At 40.3% G+C, this 21,668-nt stretch overlaps 1 protein-coding gene across 3 annotated transcripts in view; it reads left to right on the forward strand.

Moving 5' to 3' along the window:
* raph1a (Ras association (RalGDS/AF-6) and pleckstrin homology domains 1a) overlaps positions 1 to 21,668 on the forward strand; it is a 58,802-nt gene that overhangs the window by 29,679 nt on the left and 7,455 nt on the right. For 2 of the 3 annotated variants that reach the window (XM_086123638.1, XM_086123639.1), the window contains 13 exons: positions 2,849 to 2,977; positions 3,073 to 3,181; positions 3,266 to 3,399; positions 4,469 to 4,702; positions 5,727 to 5,873; positions 6,964 to 7,143; positions 9,115 to 9,189; positions 14,417 to 14,494; positions 16,955 to 17,029; positions 18,374 to 18,458; positions 20,653 to 20,774; positions 21,254 to 21,319; positions 21,476 to 21,619. In XM_086123638.1, the coding sequence (XP_085979764.1) occupies positions 2,849 to 2,977; positions 3,073 to 3,181; positions 3,266 to 3,399; positions 4,469 to 4,702; positions 5,727 to 5,873; positions 6,964 to 7,143; positions 9,115 to 9,189; positions 14,417 to 14,494; positions 16,955 to 17,029; positions 18,374 to 18,458; positions 20,653 to 20,774; positions 21,254 to 21,319; positions 21,476 to 21,619 (1,578 nt within the window). The remainder of the gene's footprint in view (positions 1 to 2,848; positions 2,978 to 3,072; positions 3,182 to 3,265; positions 3,400 to 4,468; positions 4,703 to 5,726; positions 5,874 to 6,963; positions 7,144 to 9,114; positions 9,190 to 14,416; positions 14,495 to 16,954; positions 17,030 to 18,373; positions 18,459 to 20,652; positions 20,775 to 21,253; positions 21,320 to 21,475; positions 21,620 to 21,668) is intronic. The other variant, XM_086123641.1, reaches the window with a different exon arrangement.

Raw genomic sequence — 21,668 nt, forward strand, 5'->3', positions numbered from 1 at the left:
AATTTGCTGTTTTGAATCATTCTTTTTCCAAGTTTCCATTTGTCTGGCGAGAGGTTGTTTCACTTTCGTAGGCCTGGCTCACCCTTGTGATGTCATATACAAATTGGCAGAATGAAAGTTGAATAGTCGTGGGCGTTGCATTTTTGCAGTGTGTGGATAAGGCAAATATCTGCAACCATTACCATTTTGAGAAACAAAATGGTGTGATTACAGAATAATAAAAAAAAAACAAGAGAACAAGATGAGTGCAATATGAAATATGTTGCTGTGCTGGATACTGAAGAAAAGGGGGATTGTGGAATGAAGGGCGGGAGGATGATTGCATGGTTTCAGTTTGTCAGACAGGAGGAGTGTGGCTTCTGTAGCAAAGTAATTGCTGTTTACTTTACGCAAGCACACACACGTATAGGTCTTTCGGACAACTTGCTGTCTCAGCTATGTTTGACAGAAAATGTAGTTGTGTTTTTGGCCCACTCGGCAGTCAAGAATGTGCGGCTCATCCGACGTTCCTGTGTTTGTTTTACTCCAGGTTTGATTTGTTCTGCTCTATATACATTGAAATTCAAGTTGATTTAAGACCCAAACCAGGAGTTAGCCCCTGACTGAACCGGCTTGCATGCAGCTATGATGAAACGTGCTATACTGACTTATTGCAACTCTTAAGTTGGAATCTGCACTGCAGCAAAGAAGACTCTTCAACATCCCCCCCCCCCCCAAACTCTTTGCTAAAATGAGAGAGAGAGAGACCACATGAAGAGAACAGTTTAACATTACAAGTTTAAGTCATCAATTCGCAAAATGGGGCTTTTCTTGGTTGCTATTTCGGTGATTAGGTTGACCTGGGTGATCATCATTATCCATTTTCCCACAATTTCTGTCTTTGTCAGCGAGGTCTAGTGACAATAACATGCTCATACCTTAGATGGCAAAAGCTATAATAAACCAATGCATCCACCTCCTGTTCGTCATACAAGGTAATTCATGGAATTATGGCTAAGTCATCAGCCTTGTGTTCAGTCAGACCCACATTTCACACCGAGTAAATCGATGTGTGAGTACATCGAGATGATCTTACTGTTACTAAATTATTCATACTTTTTCTGTGGTAGTGCACATTTCAACATTTTAATGGAAATTACATGTGAATTCTCAACCTACCGGTACATGCTTTTCTTTTTGCGTGCATGTGTAACGTCCTCTGGTACTTGCCTTCAAATCTTTCTTAATGTACACGCTTACTTTACCATCGTTTGTATTTATTTATTTATTACCGTTTCATGTTGACTCAAAAAAGAAGCCAGGTGAGATGTTGTGATCGTATTTGCATTTGGATGGGCGTCAGCTTTTCATTTGCCTTGAATGGGCTGCGTTGTGCAAACAAGTAAATTGTCGCACAAGACTGCAGCTGGGGGAGTTCCTGTCCTCGCATCAGCTCACACAAGAGCGGCCCTGTGCTCAGACCTCTAAAATGACAGAGCAGCCAATCCACAAGGATCTAATTGTAGCGCCGCAACTCCTCGCCCGCGTGTGCGTGTTCTTCCATGTATTTGTTTGTGGCTCAGCGCGATCCTGCTCTCTAATCTCATGTGTGTGTTGGCTCCATGCGTCCCCCTGCAGAGAGGGGCGAGGACAAAGCAGTAGCCCAGAAATAGCTCTTTGTGCTGGGGTCAGTGCCTGACTGGGTGGAGATCAGGTGGAGACAAGAGTGGAACCATTTAGAGAGAGATCATGAAAAGGCAGATTAAATATAGCAAGGCTCAATTTACTGTTCAGACTTAATCCTCGACATTGATTTGAGTTTCTGCCAGTTTGCTCATTTTAATCGTTTATATATCCATCAATTAAGCGATTACGAAGATAGACTCGAGAACGTGGGAACAGTATTAATACATGTACTACATGTTTACAGCCACTGGATGGCGCCGTCAGCTCTCACTCGGCCTTGTGCTTTTGTGCTTTTTCCTCGTGCCTACGAAGCCTTTGAGCGTGTGGCATGCGTAAAATGAATGGAAGACTGGTACATACGTCGTGATTCACCAACCCTACTAATAAGCATTATATTAAAAGGGACATGTTTTTATGTGTTTGTGTAGACCTCTTAATTCAGATAAGAAAACCTTTATTTGTCTCACAATGGAAAAATTCCCAATTTACAGCAGCACAATTATGAAAGGGAGAAAGTAGAAGACAAAAAGTGTATAAATGAATATAAAATATGGATACAATATAAAAAGAAATATTATTTTAAAATAAAATTACCTAAATTCCGCCTTTTTCTCTCGGTCCTTGTGTATTATTTAATTTTATAATGTAAATTATTAGTATTGATTTTGAAGGGTGAAAAAATCATCTTCAATATGTGGCATTGTCAACTGATATAAATTATTCTCTTGTGCCCTAATTTGTAGTTGTATTTATATTTTTATGGTTATTTGCTTTCTTACATAGTACAATTGTATTTGTTTTGTTTTTATATTACATTTTGCTTTTAATTTGAATTATTTAATTGTCTATTCATGTTTGTTTTTGTCATTTTTTTCATCTAAAACAATCTTTTAAAAAAACTTAATATGAATGAACAAAAGCAAATGTTAATGAAATGTTAGGTGCTGTAGTCTGAAACATAGCTAATGCCAAACAAAGTTTATTCCAGATCTGGTCCAGATTTCACATGGGGGCAGTGCAGATTTAAAATTATTTTAAAATCTTGTTTAAGTCACCTATCACAGAGAGTAATATTATTGTCATATATTTTATTCACTTTGAGTCAAGTTGATCTTGTTTAAACTATTGTGACCCAAGATGGTCGTTATTCACAGGTGACACGTTTCTCTTTTCTTTTCCTCAGATGGACCAGCTGTCCGACGATGAGGTGGAGGTCAGAGAAGGGGAGGAAGAGGAGGACAGCGATAAAGAGGATCAGGATCTGGATAAGATGTTTGGAGCTTGGCTGGGAGAACTGGACAAACTCACGCAGGTACACCTGCGGAACTAAACAGGCCTCTTGTAATTCACTTGAGCTGTGTGTGACACACTTTTCCTGTTTTTTTTGTTTTTTTTTTGACCATGCAGAGCTTGGATGATGGCCGCCCGGAGCGCCCCCCTCAGCGTAAGGCGCCTCTTAGACAGGAGACCAACATGGCCAACTTCTCCTACAGATTCTCCATCTACAACATCAATGGTCAGAATACCACACATTAGTGAAGGTGCTCACTTCAGTCCTTTTTGAGATGTCTAACCCAGATGCTGTTCTGTCTGGCTGCAGAGGCATTGAATCAGGGGGAAAATGTCGATCTGGATGCTCTCATGGCGGACCTCAGCTCTATTGAACAGGAGCTCAGTACCGTCAACCCCAAACAAAACAGCAGCATGGCACGTTTAGGACTCACCGATACCAAGGTACACCTACTGTTGTGACGCTGCATCATGCCTGAAGATGTTTCCAATGCTTTGCCTGCTCTCTCACACAGGCATAAGAGTTCACCGCTGAGCCTGTGGCTACGTTCACACTGCACGGCGTGATGAAATCAGATCTTTTTTATATACTTATTCACTTTACAAAAACAAATGCAACTACAAATGTGAACGCAACGTGTCCCTGATGTGACATGCATGCACGCACGTTGAGTGACCCGCACCCAAAAAAAAGACATCACGAAGCTCAGTGTATACACAAGTAAATATGGTCCTGCGTATAGGGGCTCATTTTATCATCTCATATCGGCAGAGTAGCAAGGCGGCAGGAGGTACGTCTAATTTGGGGATATGAGGCGAGGCTTTTCAATCTCTTTATTTCATGGAGACGTCGACTAAATATGACCTCACGTCATTGCTGCGCGTAATAAATGAAGCGTCTGCATGGCCGAATTACTAATGACACCACAAATGTCCACTTTATGCTTCATGTTTCAAGCGGAATTAAAGCAATTATTCAGACAACAGCTGTTAGCCTGGCTTTACTTGACATAAATTGTCATCAAACGTGAGACCATTCAAATTTATACAGTTTAACCTCTCCTTCATGCTTTAAACCCATTTAAATTTTTTAAAATATACTCCAATGTATTAACTTACTGTCTTTAGACTATGCCTTAGCGCCTGTTGTCACTCTCTTGCACAGTCATGCAGTTCTCCAAATAAGAGGCGTAGTGTGCTTGCTTCAAGCAGTTAGTCTCACAGTTTAAGATTGCTGTAAAAATGACACATACCATGAAAGAGAATTCAACATGTATTTAAACAAAAAACATAATTTTGTGTAACAAAAGTATGCTGGAATGCAAATAAGCATAGCTATGCAGCATTCCAAAATGTCGCTTTCAATAAATAAATCCCTCATTGAAATAGATGCCTCGCCGTTTTTGTAATTAAGTCAATAAAACTCCGGTCACAATTTGTGAAGAAAATACAGTATCCTCACAAAGGCAATATTTTTTTATCTTCTATCTTTTTCAACACTTTTTTTGTCAAGGTTCGTCAGAAGCCCCCAGCAGGGCGCAGTAGCAGGCAGCAATCAGCGGGGGGGAGCGGCGACGGTGGTGGACTCAACAGTGTCAGTGGTGGCGGCAGCAGCGGGGCGAGCAGTAGCAGCAGCAGCACCAGGGCTTCACCTGCCGGCACCATCAGGGTTTGTCCTGGGCAACAAGGGAGGCAGGCGCTGGCGTCAAACTTCAGCCTGGATGATATCACTGCCCAGCTTGAGAAGGTATGTCGTTAATATCGGTGTGAAGAGTTCTCAAAAGAATTGTTAAGCGGACCCCACTAAACGCAACCCCAATAAGCATAAGAGTAAGTGCAAGAGCTATTGAAGCAACATGTAGCTCATTAACCAGGGTTATTTTTGAAAGTGCCTTTCCAAGTAATTCTCTTTCCGTTTTAATGTGACAATTCCCCTAAGGAAGTAAAATAATGATTGGGACTCAGTGATTCCCAACCAGTGTGCTATGACACATGAAGTGTGATGTGAGAGGTCAGAAAGTTTGCCTCAGGATTCAATTTTACTTCATTTGTCAGGAAAAAAACTATTTATTTACTGCAAATAATGTGTCTATGTTCAAATATCTGTGCCAGAGATGTACTGTGGCAGGCAGAACAAATAAATGCTATTTCATTAAATGGCAGAAGGTACATCATTTACCCGTTTATCCACTTTTTTTTTTAAACTTGTGTGATGTGCCGTATTACTTTCATCTATGTACTGTTATCATCACAGTCTCTATTTCTAAAAGAAATACAATTGAATGAAAGGATCACATCATCCATGCAGCCTGAAATACCAAATACACTTTAATGTAGTTTTGGTCTATACTGTATATTGGACGGCAATGTAAATGTGCCATAAAAAAAAAGAAAACAATTAGAGGTTCATGATCACTAGGTGGTTAATGTTTAGTTTAAGTGAGACATCAGAGGATCTTGTACACTGCATTCTGTGCATTTATGCTGAAAGGTTTGACTCTTTCTTGCCAGGAATAATTCCATTACTCTCCGAGTATTGTTTGAAGGTAGTACTTGGACAGGGATTTAAAGATGGCTACCTCTCAGAAGGTTGAGAACATTGATCCTTGATGTCAGTCACAAGACCAAGGCCAAAATCATGAAGCGGATTAGTTTATTTGTCCATTTGATTATCAAACTAATTACCATCCAGTACGTCACGGTCAGTCATGCTCACTGAGATGCTTCTGGTGAAACATCAAGATTATTTACCATCTCTGCCTTCCCATTAGGCATCAATGAGCATGGACGAAGCTGCTCGTCAAAGCTCCTCCCACTCACTCGGCTCGACCTCCACCTCGGCCTCAGTACGGCGCCCAGCATCCAGTCAGCGGCAGCATCGGCGCACGGGATCGGTTGGCACCGTCAGTGAGCATGAGGTAAACTTGATTTTGATTGAGAATGATTCCTTCTATTTTTGTAATGTATAAAAAATATATGTGTCATGATCATATTATCTTGTCTGTTGCTTTGTCATCACCATATCGATATACCATTGGATTAAATGTCATTGTTGTGGCTTTCAAATGTCTGATTCTTTAAAGACTAATAATAAAATAATGTGACGTGACACCTTTTCGTGTCTCTTTACTTTTTGCTAAAGTTATGAGAGGCTTAATTATTTTAATTATTCTTTGAGAGTTCCGTTCCTCAATTATATGATGGATTTAAAAAAAATAAAAAAGTCTTCATGCCCCTGTCAAATGCCAAGTCTGGACAATGACAGAACAAGATCGATCATTTCAAACTTTTTCTACCACTAATGTGATCTGTAACCTCTGCAACTCAATTTTGGCCCTTTTCCAGCACGCTTGGACAGTGCCCAGGTTAGCACCAGTTCTTTCCTTTTCGACCACCAAAATCGGCTCTCGTTCAAGCCCTGGTGCTTGAATCTGGTGCTTAATCAGGCCCCAATTATTTATTGGGCCAGACACCGGCACCAACTACGTCAGCAGGCAGGGGGCAGGGGACGGTGGGCGGGGTTATCGCAACGATCGCAGATATAGAGGAATGACTCACTGGAAAGTAAAATTGAATAAATATTTTCATTAATAAAATAAAAACAATCATGCTGCAAAAAACTAATGAACAACATTTTATGTTTATAATCATAAATGTAGCAAAATTATCCTTCGATCTTTTTTTTTGTCAATATCATACATGAGCTTTCGAGGTTAATTTTAAATGTATTAGTTTCGGTATTTCTGTCGAGCAGTCATTTGGGGATTGTAGTTTAATGTTCTTTATTACACAATACTGAGTGACCATTTTTTTTCTTTAGATAATCCTTATTTAGAGTTACTGACAAGATGAGCCGTTTACTCCGGCAACAGCAAAGTAGTTCCATGAATTAACAGTGTCTCTGTTGGTTGTAGCAAAGTAATGGCTCAATTTTGCCTCAATTGATCCCACACGATCAACACCATTCATATCATTTCCTAGTAGTGATGCAGAGTAAATCCCTTGTAGGTGCGATCTGTCATCCACTCTTCACGCTCGTCCGTCACGTCAGCCTCAGGAACATCTGTCAACTCTGCCTCCTCGATGGATTCCCTGGACAACGTTCTTCATGCCAGCAACTGTGACGGCCATCCTGCTTCAGCCCCACACCCAGCCAATGACACCGGCCAGAGTCAGCACAGCACGGAGGTAAATCGTCCGCTTACCGACTAGCCTCGACCCATGCCAACATTCTACCTCTGTTATTTTAGCTCACTGGGCTCCAGTGGTAGTCTGCTGTAGGCACCTGTTGTCTGCGCAGGATTAAACTGAGCCTGCTTTCATTTTTAAAGAGATTATATTTGACATATCAGCGATAATCATACACACGAAGACCCAATATTCAGGAAGTGCGTGTTTTTAAGGATTGAAATCAGTCTGCATTAAAATTCATATTTTAATGAGACAGCCTCAGTCGATAATCATCCGGCTGGTCATTGGGATATTGGTGTTACCCGGTAGATCACAGACAAACAAAAAAATTTTCATCATCATCATTCGTATCGATACAAAAACATCTTTTTGATGCTCATGGTCCATGATGGTCTTATTGAGATGTAAAGTTTAAACCCTGTATGTAGAGGAGCCCTGGGGCACTGAACATGTGCACACACGCGCGTATTCACACACACGCACGCGCGGCTAATCGTGTGTGCATGCGTATGACCTAAATATTAGAAGAGTATGTTAATACTCTCGATAAAATGATTTCTAGAGATGAAGCACACAAGATTTAGAAAGATGAGGCAGAGCAGAAAATGTGTATTTGTATGTATGCTACACCTTTGTGTACACACTTTCAATAATATATTATTATTTTCTGTTGCAGAGCCCCTTAAGTGGGGCTGCAACTGATGATTACCGGTACTTTGAAAATCATTTGATCTGTCGATCATCAATGCATCTGGTCCTGTTTTGATTTCCATCCCTTTATTCAAAAATACGGCATTTCAAATTTCCAGTGCAGAAAATGCATAAACATAAAGATAAGATAAGATAAGAAACCCTTTATTAGTCTCGCAATGGAGAAATTCCCAATTCACAGCAGCAAAGTTATGAAAGGAAGAAGTAGAACAACAAAATATAGGAGCTGCTGGAAAGGCAGCCACTCTCGCGGCGCCATTTTGAAGTCAAAATAACAAAAATAACACAACACAACACATAGGAAAGTAGGATGCAATTGCTGCTTTGCTACGCTACATGTCAGAAACATTGTTTTCTTGTTTTATTTTGATTCAACATAAAGATAATCCTTCTGCTTTCATGAAGACAGAAATCAGACTATATTTACCATTGAGAAGATGAAATTACAGACATTTTAAATGGTGTCTAAACGATTCATTGATGACATTGGTCAACAAGAAAATAAAAATCATCAGAGATGCAAGTACATTTTTTTTCCAGAATCTCCCTTGCTTTTTCTTCATATCATAAGAATAATAATAATAATATACTTTACTAATATATTCTGTAATATTTCTGAATTAAGGGTTTAGGCAATTGTGGACGTCACACCCGATGTTGACAGTGAGTTGCATCTATTAGGCTTGATTTATCTGTTTGAGGTTACTCGATTCGAGTGGGCGTGGAAAAGCGAGTATCGAATCCAAACATTTGCACTCTGATCAGAATGAAATCTTGTAATACTGTTGCGTGTACTGTCCCTTGAGAGCTACGTGGGGAGTGCGCCCGCATCGTGTGGTGGCAAGCGGGTTCATCAAGCAAGTGGGTTCTTTCAGACATAACGCAAGATGCAAATCAATTTGAATGCCACTCAATTAACTTACACGCATGGCGAGTGGAGTTTTCTGCCTTGAGTCCATGCTCTACTTTGAGGATAGACGTACCTACCAAGTAAAGTATTTTCAGTCGCCCCCATTTGCCTTTTCCATCTTGGAGGTTTAAAACATCAAATATTTGTGCGGTTTCCTGCAGCTTGTCATTATGATGATTGTTGTTACATATACAGTAGTGTCTGTGTAGTATTCTTTCCCCCCCACAGGTTTCCTTGCTTTTGCCGTCATCTGCCGCTTCACCGCACAGCTTCCTGCTAAAGCCAGACGCCACATTCATTTACCAGGATTCTGTCTTGTATTTCTGTGTCTCTCTCTCTCCTTCAAGCACTCCTATCTGGACAGGGAAACCTCTCTGATTCTGAGAAACATAGCAGGGAAACCTTCACACCTGCTGACCAAGGTGACCCCCCCCCCCCACCCCCACCTTCCATCCCTCACTGCACGCTCGCCCTCCCCTTGTCTTGTTAATGCTGGCCTGTCCTTTAGATTATTTTCTTTTGCATGCAGTTTTTCCAGTCTTTGCCACTTTTCGTTCCTCTCCTCTGTGATTTCAAAAGGAATTTGGTTTGTGTGCATTCCGAAGATGAGACTTGCTGAAGTGCAATCACACAAATTGTATAAACGCGATCCAGCGTAAATGCGACACTACATGCTAAAGCTCAATCCCCAATAGATATCAGCAAGATAATATGCTCTCATTTAAGTTTTATGTGTCGCTATATACAACAGTGGGTCAACCTCGGATATTTTGCCCAACTATAAAAACATTACAGAAGCACCAGAAAATGTTGAGCGTTCAACTTTAGACCTTCCACTATATTAAACCTTTCTGCCAGAATTCTTAGATGAGATCATGGACTGAAATGCAATATTATATTGCTATCTCATTAAGCTCTCCATTCAGATAGCATCACTCAAACCGCTCACATCATGGTTTTCCGTGACCTCGAGTTAACAGCACCAAATAAAAACACCTGCGCAGAGCCATCACGTTCTTGTGTGATTGTGCTTTAAGGAAGCCTTAAATGGAGTCAAATATTAGTGAGAATGTTTGTGTTGTTAAATTTTTAATGTTTTCTTGGAGACAAGGCCAGGTAAGTGAACGTCACCGATTCTGTGTCTGCTATTGCCTTCAAGTCCTCTGACATCCTATTCTGAGACGGTTTGGATAAAACCAAAATAACCTCAAGGTTTTAAACTTAGAATGAGAACGACACCTTAGGAACTTTGAAAAACATTCAGCCTTCGGGTGTGGGTTGAATTTAAACAGAACAGAACGCTTGAGGATCTGGTGGGATCACGACAATGCATTTAAACAAAAAGGTCTACATTCTTCCAAAAGTGTAAACACAGCTCACTCTGCGTTACACTGTACTTTCAGTTTCTGTTGCTGACCTATTGTTGACTTGAGCCATATTGTACAGAGCAACCCGGATAGAGATCTTTTCTACTTCACGATAATTTCCTGTTTTATTGAAAAATTAAATCAAGCTTCCTTAAAGATAGCCCATTGAGCTGAAGCATCAAACTGGGGGTCTCACAAAAGTTTTGATGTTCCAGAATAGTGTTTCCATGTCATAACCTTACAAGAATGAAGTTGTGAAAAGAAGAGATCGCAGTCACTTGTTGGAAGCCATACAGTCAGGAGTGAAAAACGTCATGTCACAAGAATGCAGTTGTGACAGTATAATTGAAAAATATGACTAATTGTGTAAGAGGGGGTAGTGGTCATGTTTGGGGGGAAAAATTGGTGTATTTATCCATCGGCCTGAGTGAATTGTGTAGCAGTAATGTTGATTTGGGAGTCGGCCAGTTGTAGTCATGGAGGTCATTAGATGAACGGTGTGCTTGCTAACACAGAACAATGCAGTTCGTGAGAACAAGCTGCCCATTAATTGTTCTTGTTTAAAGCAGATCGAGATTGATGTTCTGCTCTGGGGGAACTGGCTTGCTCCCACTGGCTGTCCTGTTGTATTGCTGTCACAGTTTTTATCTGTTCTCTATCGATACGTGTCTCTGGCTTTGTTTGGACCACAGGTATCAAAGTCAAGGCCGGGGGGCCGATCTGGCCCGCCACATCATTTTATGTGACCCGCGAAAGCAAATCAAGGATGTCAAGTTCCATGATGCTTGCTGAAGTCTGAACCCAAATTTCAAATTGTCATATGTAATCCACAATAACAGTCAAACAGTCATTATTCTTGACTTCTGATTTTAAAACTAGTTATCCATCAATTTGTTGTGTGCTGTGTAAGTAATATGTGGAGGTGATTAAAGATTTATATGGTCTCCCAAAATTCATAACGGCCCTCCAAAGGAAACCGTAACTATAATGTGGCCCTTGACACAAATTTGATTTCTCGGGCCACATAAAATGATGTGGCCGGCCAAATCTGGCCCGCGGGCCTTGACTTTGACACCTGTGGTTTAGACACTCGGTTGCTCTCTAGCTAAGCTGCAGGCATCTTAATAGTGAAGGTTAAAGTTTTTCTTTTCCAGCCGTGAGTGTGTGCGTGTGCGTGTGCGTGTGCGTGTGTGTGTGTGCGCGTGTGTGGAGGCCAAGTGAATGGAGACTCAATAATCCTCTTTGCAGCCGAGGGGAGTGATTGCGAGGACCATCATAGCAAAACATGCACATGCACATAGCACTACATTAGGCCAGCATCAACCGTCTCCTTTTGGCTTTTGAGCTTTGGCTGTCAAGTCCTCTACCACAGTATTTCCACAACCTTATCTCTAATCTTGTGGTTTACTTCCTATCCCGTAATCACTATGGCCTCGCTGTTCCAAGTTAGCGCTTCCTCAGCATTGATGAACCCCTTTTTTTTTTTTTTTTAAGACCCTGCGCTATTCTGGTTACAGACATCTGTCTGAGCCTCGTGGCTTCAAATTGAGTGAATGCCATCAGATTGTTACTTTTTAGAAGTATATACCTCAGAGCAGCTGCTACTGGCTTTAAAGTCAGCTTTTTTGAGCCAAAATAACTTGTTTGAGTGTTTCTTTCTCTGACAAGGTTATCAATCAGTGATGGCTGGTATATTTGTACAGTATACAGTATACATGTTTCACAAAGCATGATTTTTATGGGTATAATATTTCAAAAACAGTCTAGGCTCTGCATAAAATTACTTTGGGGGGATATTACTGTTCTCATTATGAGTTATATTTAAAATGTTTTTTCTTGCAAATTACATTTTTTATCTCTGGCATCATTTCCTTTTTTAGTGTGGTCCTACCTCATGAATTTCAATTTCAATTTCTGAAAGTATGGCAAGTGTCAACATTTAGGCATATTTTTACCTTGTATTTTTTTTTGTGTCTGGATTTTGTCTCATCTTGTTTCAATTTTAGATAATCGATTGGTCCTAGATTTGAGTGGGGGTCCACTAAAGAGCACAAGTATCCACTTTTTTTTATCCAAACTGTACTGATTAGGCTCACCCGCATAATTGTCTGCCCTCATTTGCAGACTGCTGTATAAGTACGTTATACAGTATCTCATATAGCACTGTTATGTCAGTATAGCGCTGCGTCAGCGTGACTTCCAGTCACACACACACACACACACACTCTCTCTCTCTCTAACGCACACATTCATGCTGGCCCACTTGTGATGCATCTATGCAAATCGCGGCTCTAAGGAACACTGGACCTTGTGACTTCAAAGCACGAAAGGGAATCTAATTTAAGTGACTCACTAATATAGGTCAAGTGCATATCCAAAGAGTGAAAAATATGTGTGTGACAAGCCCCCAATGATGACAGTAATAGGAGGAAAACTGCTCAATTAAAATCACTCCTCTTTATCTGGTATTTTTGGCTTCTTTGACGATATTAGGCTACAATCAGAATAATGTACTTCAGCCAAAAAGAAAAAAACACTCCGTTAACGTAAAAATTTGCTAGCTAATCAAGCATAAAATATTGTTACCTAACTGCCATTTTTAACATCTCAAAAGATTTAATTTTCTCTTCCACATAATTATTCTGTCATTTTTAATCTGCAATTCACACATCCTCCCCAGTCATTGTTTTCAGAAAACAGCTGATGTTGTCTAAAGGTTTTTGTCAAATTAAATCCCTATATTATTTTGGGGATCTAATAAAATGCCATCTTATTGTCTTTTGCGTTATGTACGACAAATAGTGTTCTCTATATTTTAACACAATTGATAATGCAAACTGACAATGCTAAATGTGAACAATTTTACTCATGTGAATCGTACTTTGAACAACTACAGTACTCTTTTTATATAGCTCTAACAGCTTTTAAACAATGCTTAGTGACCTTTTTTAACCTTGCTCTCAACACACACTATATTAAAAAGAAAACACTTCAACTATGACTAAAACTAAACAGCTAATGTAAACTAACTGAATAAAAAAAATGTGTGTGGGGGAGGAATATAAAGTAACAATGATGAAAAATTAAAAACTGACTGCAGAGTATATATGTGTCATATGAATTATACGTTTGTCTCGTTTTTAATGAACGCATAGACTGTATTTTTGGACCTGTTGTTAGTACTTTTTTTGCGTAGTACTTGGCGTAAAAGGTTTGACAAGCACTTTTGTAAAGAAATTCCCGCCATTTGAAATACACTTAAATATAAAAATGTGAGGATACAGTACGCGATTTGGATCATGGATTATAGACGCGAGAATTTTTATTCAAGAATTGTAACTAAGATAAAAGAGTAACCGTTGCCCCTCCTCCTCTTGCAACTGCCACCGGCATCAGCCCCTGCACTCTTCATCGCTCACGTTGCCCCCCTCTCGTCAGTTCCGAAGAGAGACGTGTCGGGATAAGGTAGCTGCCGCTGCTTCTTTTTTTTTTTGTTCCCCCACCAGCTTTCCGTCTGATGAGCCGCGTCTCCATCCAGCCGTCGTTCGACCTCCTTTTTCACACTTCTGTTAGCTTGCTTGAACCGCGACTCGCAGTTGAATTAGCCGGCAGCTAGCCTCGAACCTGCCCGTTGGCATACCGGACGTGTCTTGTCGGCTTCCAGGTGTTGTCATCCTCTGTTTTATACGGAACGTCTTTATGAGTTGACAGGTTATTCGTGTAACATGTTTGATTCAAAGTGACGTTGTTATATTTATCGCAAAGGAGAGCGTCGTGTGACCGAAATTTCGGACATCGTCAGTTAGTATCAGCATGTGTGCAGCGCATCTTTGAGCCCTCGACCAGTACTCTTCATCATAGTACCTAATAATGCCTTTATTATATTGAGGATGAGGTTGCCATGACAACTCTTGCACGCCTTTCATCTCGCCGGCCTATAGTGTCTTGTGCCTCATGTTTGTTTGGCGAAGCTAACTGACGTGGGTGGATATGTCGCGACACAACATTGAAATGCACTGGGAAAAACTGGAGTACAGAACAGAGTTCTGGAAGTGTGTTCTTCAATTCTCCAGGATGATTGGATGCTAACGCAGACACAGAATCGTTGACCAAAAACTGATAAAAGCAATGACTTCCTGCTGGAAGAGTCAGGTAAAGTATGTTCCGCTAATTGTAGGCATTTCGGTGTGCACTAAAGTCATGTATTCACAGCCACTGACTGTGTGTTTTGTGTGTGTGCGTGCGTGCGTGCGTGTGTGTGTGTGTGCGTGCGTGCGTGCAGGAGGAGCAGGCTGCAAAGCTGAAGGCGGACAACATCCGAGTCGCCCTGGAGAAGATAAAGGAGGCCCAGGTGAAAAAGGTAAGGTTGTTCTTTGCACCTGCTGTTCACATTAGTTTCACCTTTACAATGGAATCAGTTGTGCAATGAGTATTCTGCCTATAAAAACACTGCAGTGTTCTCCCACAATTTGTGGGGGGTAGGGCCAAGCCCTTGCCAGCAATGGTGAAAACCTGTGAATAATTGACACCGACTTTTAAGTGAGGGCGGCCCGGTAGTCCAGTGGTTAGCACGTCGACTTCACAGTGCAGAGGTACCGGGTTCAATTCCAGCTCCGGCCTCCCTGTGTTGAGTTTGCATGTTCTCCCCGGGCCTGCGTGGGTTTTCTCCGGGTACTCCGGTTTCCTCCCGCATTCCAAAAACATGCATGGCAGGCTGATTGAACTCTCTAAAATTGTCCCTAGGTGTGAATGTGAGCGTGGATGGTTGTTTGTCTCTGTGTGCCTGCGATTGGCTGGCAACCGATTCAGGGTGTCCCCCGCCTACTGCCCGAATAGTTTAAGACTGCCGATAGGCTCCAGCACCCCCCGCGACCCTAGTGAGGATTAAGCGGTTCGGAAAATGGATGGATGGATGGACTTTTAAGTGCTCAAAATTGCTTATAGAATCCACAAAATATGGAAGACATTTGTCAAAAATGAAACCACTCAACTTAAATGTCCTTCCATGGCAACGAGATGATGGCAAAGCTCTACTTTTGTCAAAATAACGACCTTAAATCATGTCACCATATTTTCTTGGCATATAGATGCCACATCATTGCGCAAAAGTCATACTTAAATTGTGTTGGCCATTAGCATTTAAAAACAACAACAACAAAATCAAATACTTGAATTTGGGAATGCCAAACTGCATATCTGCTAGGGTTCACTGCAATACAAAGTTTTGAGCTAGCTAATTATTAAACAATTGATTATTCTGTGTGGTTACACTAGAAACCTTTTTTCAGGCCTGCAAGTACCATTTAGGCCACCTTTTGTGTGTGTGTGTGTGTGTGTGTGTGTGTGTGTGTGTGTGTGTGTGTGTGTGTGTGTGTGTGTGTGTGTGTGTGTGTGTGTGTGTTTCCGGCACGTGTCCAGCTGTCCAGGCTATGTGGGTCAGGTCAGTGATACTCCACAATGAAAAGAGCTTGTCAATAACAGCTGGGGACACACACACACACACATATTTATACAACACTCAGCATAATGATCATTGCGAATGAAATCACAATCCCACAGAGAGAGGAACAGCGATGCTGGATTAACAGCCTGGATTTCCGACGCATGTTGCAAACACACAAATACAAAATGAACTTCTGCTACCTCTGTGTTCAATTGCAGGCATGTCAGAAATACCAGCAAACATGGGAATTAAGGGGGGGAAAAAGAGTGCTAAACTGTTGCCATTGTAAAACCTTTTATTAACTCTACAGACTATGTTTTAAATAAAATTATAACATTCTCAACAAGTGTTAAAATACAGTTATCGATGTACAATGTAACCAAAGAAAAACATTTGATAATGTATGACATCAAAGAAACTTGGGAAGGGTTTGACTTAACGACGTACATTTTATTCTACGTGCATTTCATACATGCAAGCAGTTTTGTTTCTTGGTCTGTGTTTGTCAAAACCGACCATGGTGTCACAAAGCAAAAAATGAAAGCATGTGGGGACACTTATATTCACACCAATGAAATGCATTAGTCATGTTTGCACGCTGTCCTCATATACTGGATGTCACATGGTGACATGACCACGCAATCTGCTTGTGCAGCTGCATAATATTGCAAGCTTGTGATACCATTTTGGCCCCACTCATAGAGCTAAATAAGGCAACGCTTTGCTTATTTTGTTATTTCGTTTTTTTATGTGTTAATATTAAAAGTGTAAGTGATGATGAAAGGTCCTGCGCAGCCCTCTAAAGTTGTGCACCAGACACGGTGACTTAACGCAGGTTAAACAGAGATTCAAGGAATCCTGAGCTGTCTTTGCATCTGCATTTCTACACTTGGGTAGCACCAATGAATCTCTTTGGAGCGGGACCATTTTCACACGTTTGGCTCGACAATAGATGGTTTTTGAGCCTGTGATCCGTATTTGTCCAGCCGCCATTTTACAGATTTGGAGTATAACCTAGGCTTGAATCAGATGTGTAAGTATCTGGCAGGAGTGATCTCAGCTTTCCTGATTCACGATAACCCCTTTCTGCGCCTTTTTCTCTGCATATGTTACAGTCTTCTTGTCCTGATTTGAAAATTTTCTCCGGTAAATGTTGCAACTCCTGTGGTTGGAAGTTTATGCTAGAAAAATCCCTTCCATATTATTGAGCTCAAAATATTCAAAAAAGAAGATCGATATGTGCAACAAAAAAAAACTGGCAATAGGCAAATACTTTCTCACAACATTGTATAAAAAAAAATTCTTTATTTGTCTTAATTTGATTAGGCCCAGGATGATTTCATTGATGGTATTGATGGAAAATGTGTGTCTTCACAGTTGGTGATTCGTGTTCATTTGTCGGATGAGAGCTCGAAAACCATGATGGTGGATGAGAGGCAAACTGTCAGACAGGTACAACTCCTGTTAGAATCCCTCCTCTGAGCATGACATAATCAGTTTGAGTAATTGACATAAAGCCTTCATGTGAGTCCAAAACCCTGTTTCAATGCAGTTGGGACGTTTTGTTAAACATTAATAAAAACAGAATACAAAGATTTGCAAATCATATTCAACCTATATTGAATTGAGTAAAGACAAGATATATCATGTTTAAACTGATAAACGTTATTGTTATTAGCAAATAGTCATTATCCTAGAATTTTATCTCAACATGGGCTCAGGAACACTTCCGAAAACCAATGTCAGTAAATACAGTTTGGCGCTACATCCGCAAAACTTAAAACTCTACGATGTGAAGCAAAAGCCAATTATCAACAACACCAAGAAATGCTGCCGACTTCTCTGGGGCCGAGCTCATCTAACATGGACAGATGCAAATAACACGGACAGATGCAAAGTGGAAAAGTGTTCTGTGGTCTGACGAGTCCACATTTCAAACTATTTTTGGAAATTGTGGAGGTTGATTCCTTTGGGCCAAAGAGGAAAAGAACCATCCGGACTATTCAGCACCCAAAGTTAAAAAAAAAAAAAGCATCAGTGGTCGTATGGGGCTGTCTTGGTGTCACTGGCATGGGTAACTTTCACATCCCTGAAGGCACCATTGATGCTGAAAGGTACATGCAGGTTTTGGAGAAACATATGCTGTCATCCAAGCAAAGTCTTTTTCATGGATGACCTTACTTATTTCTGCTAGACGTGTCAGACCACATTCTGCATGTTACAACAGCGTGGTGTCATAATCAAAGAGTGCGGGTACGAGACAGGCCTGCCTGCAGTCCAGACCTGTCTCCCATTGAAAATGTGTGGTACAACACGAAGCATAAAATATGACCATGGAGACCGCAGACTGTGGAAAGAATGGGAAAGAATTCCACCTACAAAGTTTCAACAATTAGTGTCCTCAGTTCCCAAACATTTTATTGAATGCTCTTAAACGAAAAGGTGATGCAACAGTGGGAAACATGAAACTGTCCCAGCTTTTTGGGAATTTGTTGCAGCCATAAAATTCTAAGTTAAAGATTATTTTGCTGAAAACTAAAGTTGATCAGTTTGAACATTAAATATCTTGTCTCTGAGTGCACAGTTTTCAATTTAATATAGGTTAAATATGATTTGCAAATCACCGTTTTCAGTTTTTTTTTTTATTTCAATGTCCCAACCTCATTGGAATTGGGTTTGCATTTTGTTGTGTTCTATGATAGTTATATATGTATTAATTTTGTTTATATATTTTTATATTGGAATTTTATTATTGGCCATGTCATCAGAATAAGTGTAGAATGTCGTGTGCCTCAGGTTCTGGACAGTTTACTGGAGAAGTCCCATTGTGGCTACAGTCCAGACTGGTCGCTGGTGGAAACCATTAATGAACTGCAAATGGGTAATAAAACGCACCCAAATCGCCACCTCCTGATTTTTGTCTTCTTAATTCACAGCTAAATAAGCTATACCAAAATCTATCCATTAACATGTTGGGTTCAATTAGAACACAGGTGTCAAACTCAAGGCCCGGGGCCAGGATCTGGCCTGCCACATCATTTTATGTGGCCCGCAAAAGCAGCTCAAACATGTCAACTTTCATGATCCTTTCTAAAATGTCTACCAAAATTTTAAATTCTCACATGTAATAAATAACAGATATATTCTAAGCATTTTCTTGTTACCAACCCCCTCATGATAGTAACTTAAACAATAATTGAATCAACGGTTATTCTTGACTTCATTATATGGTTTCAGTCATAATGGCCCTCCAAGTGAAACGGTAACTAAAATGTGGCCCGCGCCATAAATGAGTTTGACACCCCTGATTTAGAACATGTTCAATTTTTGTGTGTTCTTAATCATCCTTTAGATGTCGACATTGAGCACAATTGTCACGCCTCAATTTTACTGACATTTTTGTCTCATAGATTTAATGTAATTCCACTGGTACAGTATCATAAACAATTAAAGGATGCCTGATGGGATACATTGATGTTGCATTAGACTTGCATTTTTATCTTGTTAAGTACCAAGTGAGGGTTGTCACTAGTATTGTAGCAAGTTGTCCCAGTACGCTTGAACGCAGCATCAGTCAGTAGTAAAAAGACTGCATGCACTCAGATATTCAGCAACAAAGATGAGTACACACTCCCCTCGAGGGGATAGATAGGAAAGATGTGTGTTTTCCGGCCACACATTTAGACTCTACAATTGGCTTCAACTCCGCTTAACAGTCTTCGACAGACACACAAACACACACACACACACACACACGTATGCAGTCTTTATGTAGGTCCTGTGTGGTGATGCATGTGATGTAACCCACATCTTGAGGGCGCTACCAGCCATTCAACGTTGTATAAAAAAGACGCTCAGAGAAGGTGAAAACACGCCTTAATAGTCTATACAAACCCCTGCAAACTGTCTTGAACATGACGCCTATTTAGAACAACTCTGAAATGAAATTAGCTCCTGACAAAGAGTCGTATCCCCTTTTACACAGCATAAACACACTACACACACACCCACATTTACTATACACACATATATTTCCTAGGGCAGAAATTTGTTGGTGTTTTTGTTTGTTTGTTTTTTGTCAAAACAGGAAAACTGCATCACTTTGCACAATATTCAAACACATCATATGACATAAGTGGGACAACCAATAGTGAGCTGAGCTTTTTATGTGGCTGTATTTTTTTCTCCCTTCTGATTGAAAAGAGCTTTTAATGCTTTACAATAATGACATTGTAAGATATTATAATGATGCGCCGAGAGATTTCTTAATAACAAATCTCATTGATGCTTTTTGAATGTAGAAAAAGTTTTCCTGTTATTCAAAACAAACTAAAAGTCAAATTTGAAAAAGTGCAATATCACCTCAAAAATTGTTACGTTTCTTGAAAAGCAACTATTAGTGTATAATATGCATCTGTAATATATTCTTTAAGCAAGAAATTTAATCATGAAATTGCTTACATATAGAGAAAAATAGATTGCTGGTCATAATAATTGTCACACTTTAACAAAATAGTATAAAAGCCGCACTAAAAGACCAGAAAAATGGGAATAATGTAGTACTGGTAGTATTAGAGTAAAGTCTAATTTTTACAAATAAAAATAGCATATTTTAGAAAGGTTATGAGTCATACTTTTCGAGAAAAAAGTTGTACTCTTACAAGAACACATTTTTTGTGGGACAGATTCTGCATGCAAGTGGCAAGCCCGAAAACCATCATTTAATGTTTGTGGTGTAAAGTACATCGTCACATGGGCTAAGGAACACTTCAGAAAACCATTGACAGTTAAAACAGTTTGTCACTACATCTACAAATGCCAGTTAATACAATGCACGTACTATCTCAAACAAGACATCTCAAGGCCTGAGTTCATCTGTGATGGACTGATGCAAAGTAGAAATGTGTGCTGTGGTCTGATGAGTCCACATTTCAAATTATTATTTTTTTGAGATCATGGATGTCAATTGATGATAGAGCCAATTTTGCATTGGATTGGATACAACTTTATTGTCGAATGTCAATCAATCAGATCAGCGTTAACGGCGGTTTACACATCGTTTTTGTATGTTGCAGAACGCATCTTTGAGGATCATGAGAACCTGGTGGAGAACCTGCTAAACTGGACCAGAGACAGCCAGAACCGTCTCATGTTCACTGAACGCATTGAGAAGTATGCGCTGTTTAAGAACCCGCAGGTAATTCACCCGATTGACTTCCTACCACCGCCCCCACAAAAAAAAGACAAATACAGTGATCCCTCGCTATTTCGCGGTTCGTTTATCGCAGCTTCAGTGCATCGCGGATTTTTTCAAAAATATTCATATACTATTTGATCCGTATTTGTTGGAGTACATATACATGGAGTACAGTACTGTATATGTTGCTCTATGTGACTCGCTGTTGTTTTGCAGCTTCTCGCGGACCGTTTTTGGACTTTTTGCAGACTTTAAAAAAAAAAAACATTTTTTAAATTAATGTATTTTTGTACCTGTATACGTTTATTGGTCGGTACTTCGCGGATTTTCGTTTATTACGGGTGGTTTTGGTCCCCATTAACCGCGATAAACGAGGGATTACTGTACAATCAAGCATGTACAGTACATTTCTGAATAGCTGCAGCTGTCATGGAAATGTCCTCGTCTTTCAGATTTTTATTTACTTTTTTGTGATGCAGAATTATTTGTTGGGGCGGAAGGAGACGTGCGAGATGGCTGAGCGGAACAAAGAGGCCCTGTTAGAGGTTAGTTGACATTGCATGCTGCTTCGTCCCCAAACGCATCATGAGCATGAAAACCATTAACAATCAAAGTGTCTGACAAAGACTGGTGTGAAAAAGCATCGACAGCTATGGTGATATCTTGGTTGCTGAACATTTCCGGTTTTGTGTCCGTGTCAGGAGTGTTTTGGTGGCAGCTCGGTGTCAGTCCCGGAGATGGAGGGCGTGCTGTGGCTGAAAGAAGATGGAAAAAAGTCCTGGAAGAAACGCTACTTCCTACTGAGAGCGTCTGGGATCTACTACGTCCCCAAAGGCAAAGCCAAGGTGTGTGTGTGTGAGTGCGCGTGATGCATGTATGAATGTGAAATAATGA

Source organism: Hippocampus guttulatus, chromosome 11, assembly GCF_054856545.1.
Source record: "Hippocampus guttulatus isolate MCC_2025c chromosome 11, RoL_Hgut_1.0, whole genome shotgun sequence".
NCBI lineage: Eukaryota > Metazoa > Chordata > Actinopteri > Syngnathiformes > Syngnathidae > Hippocampus > Hippocampus guttulatus.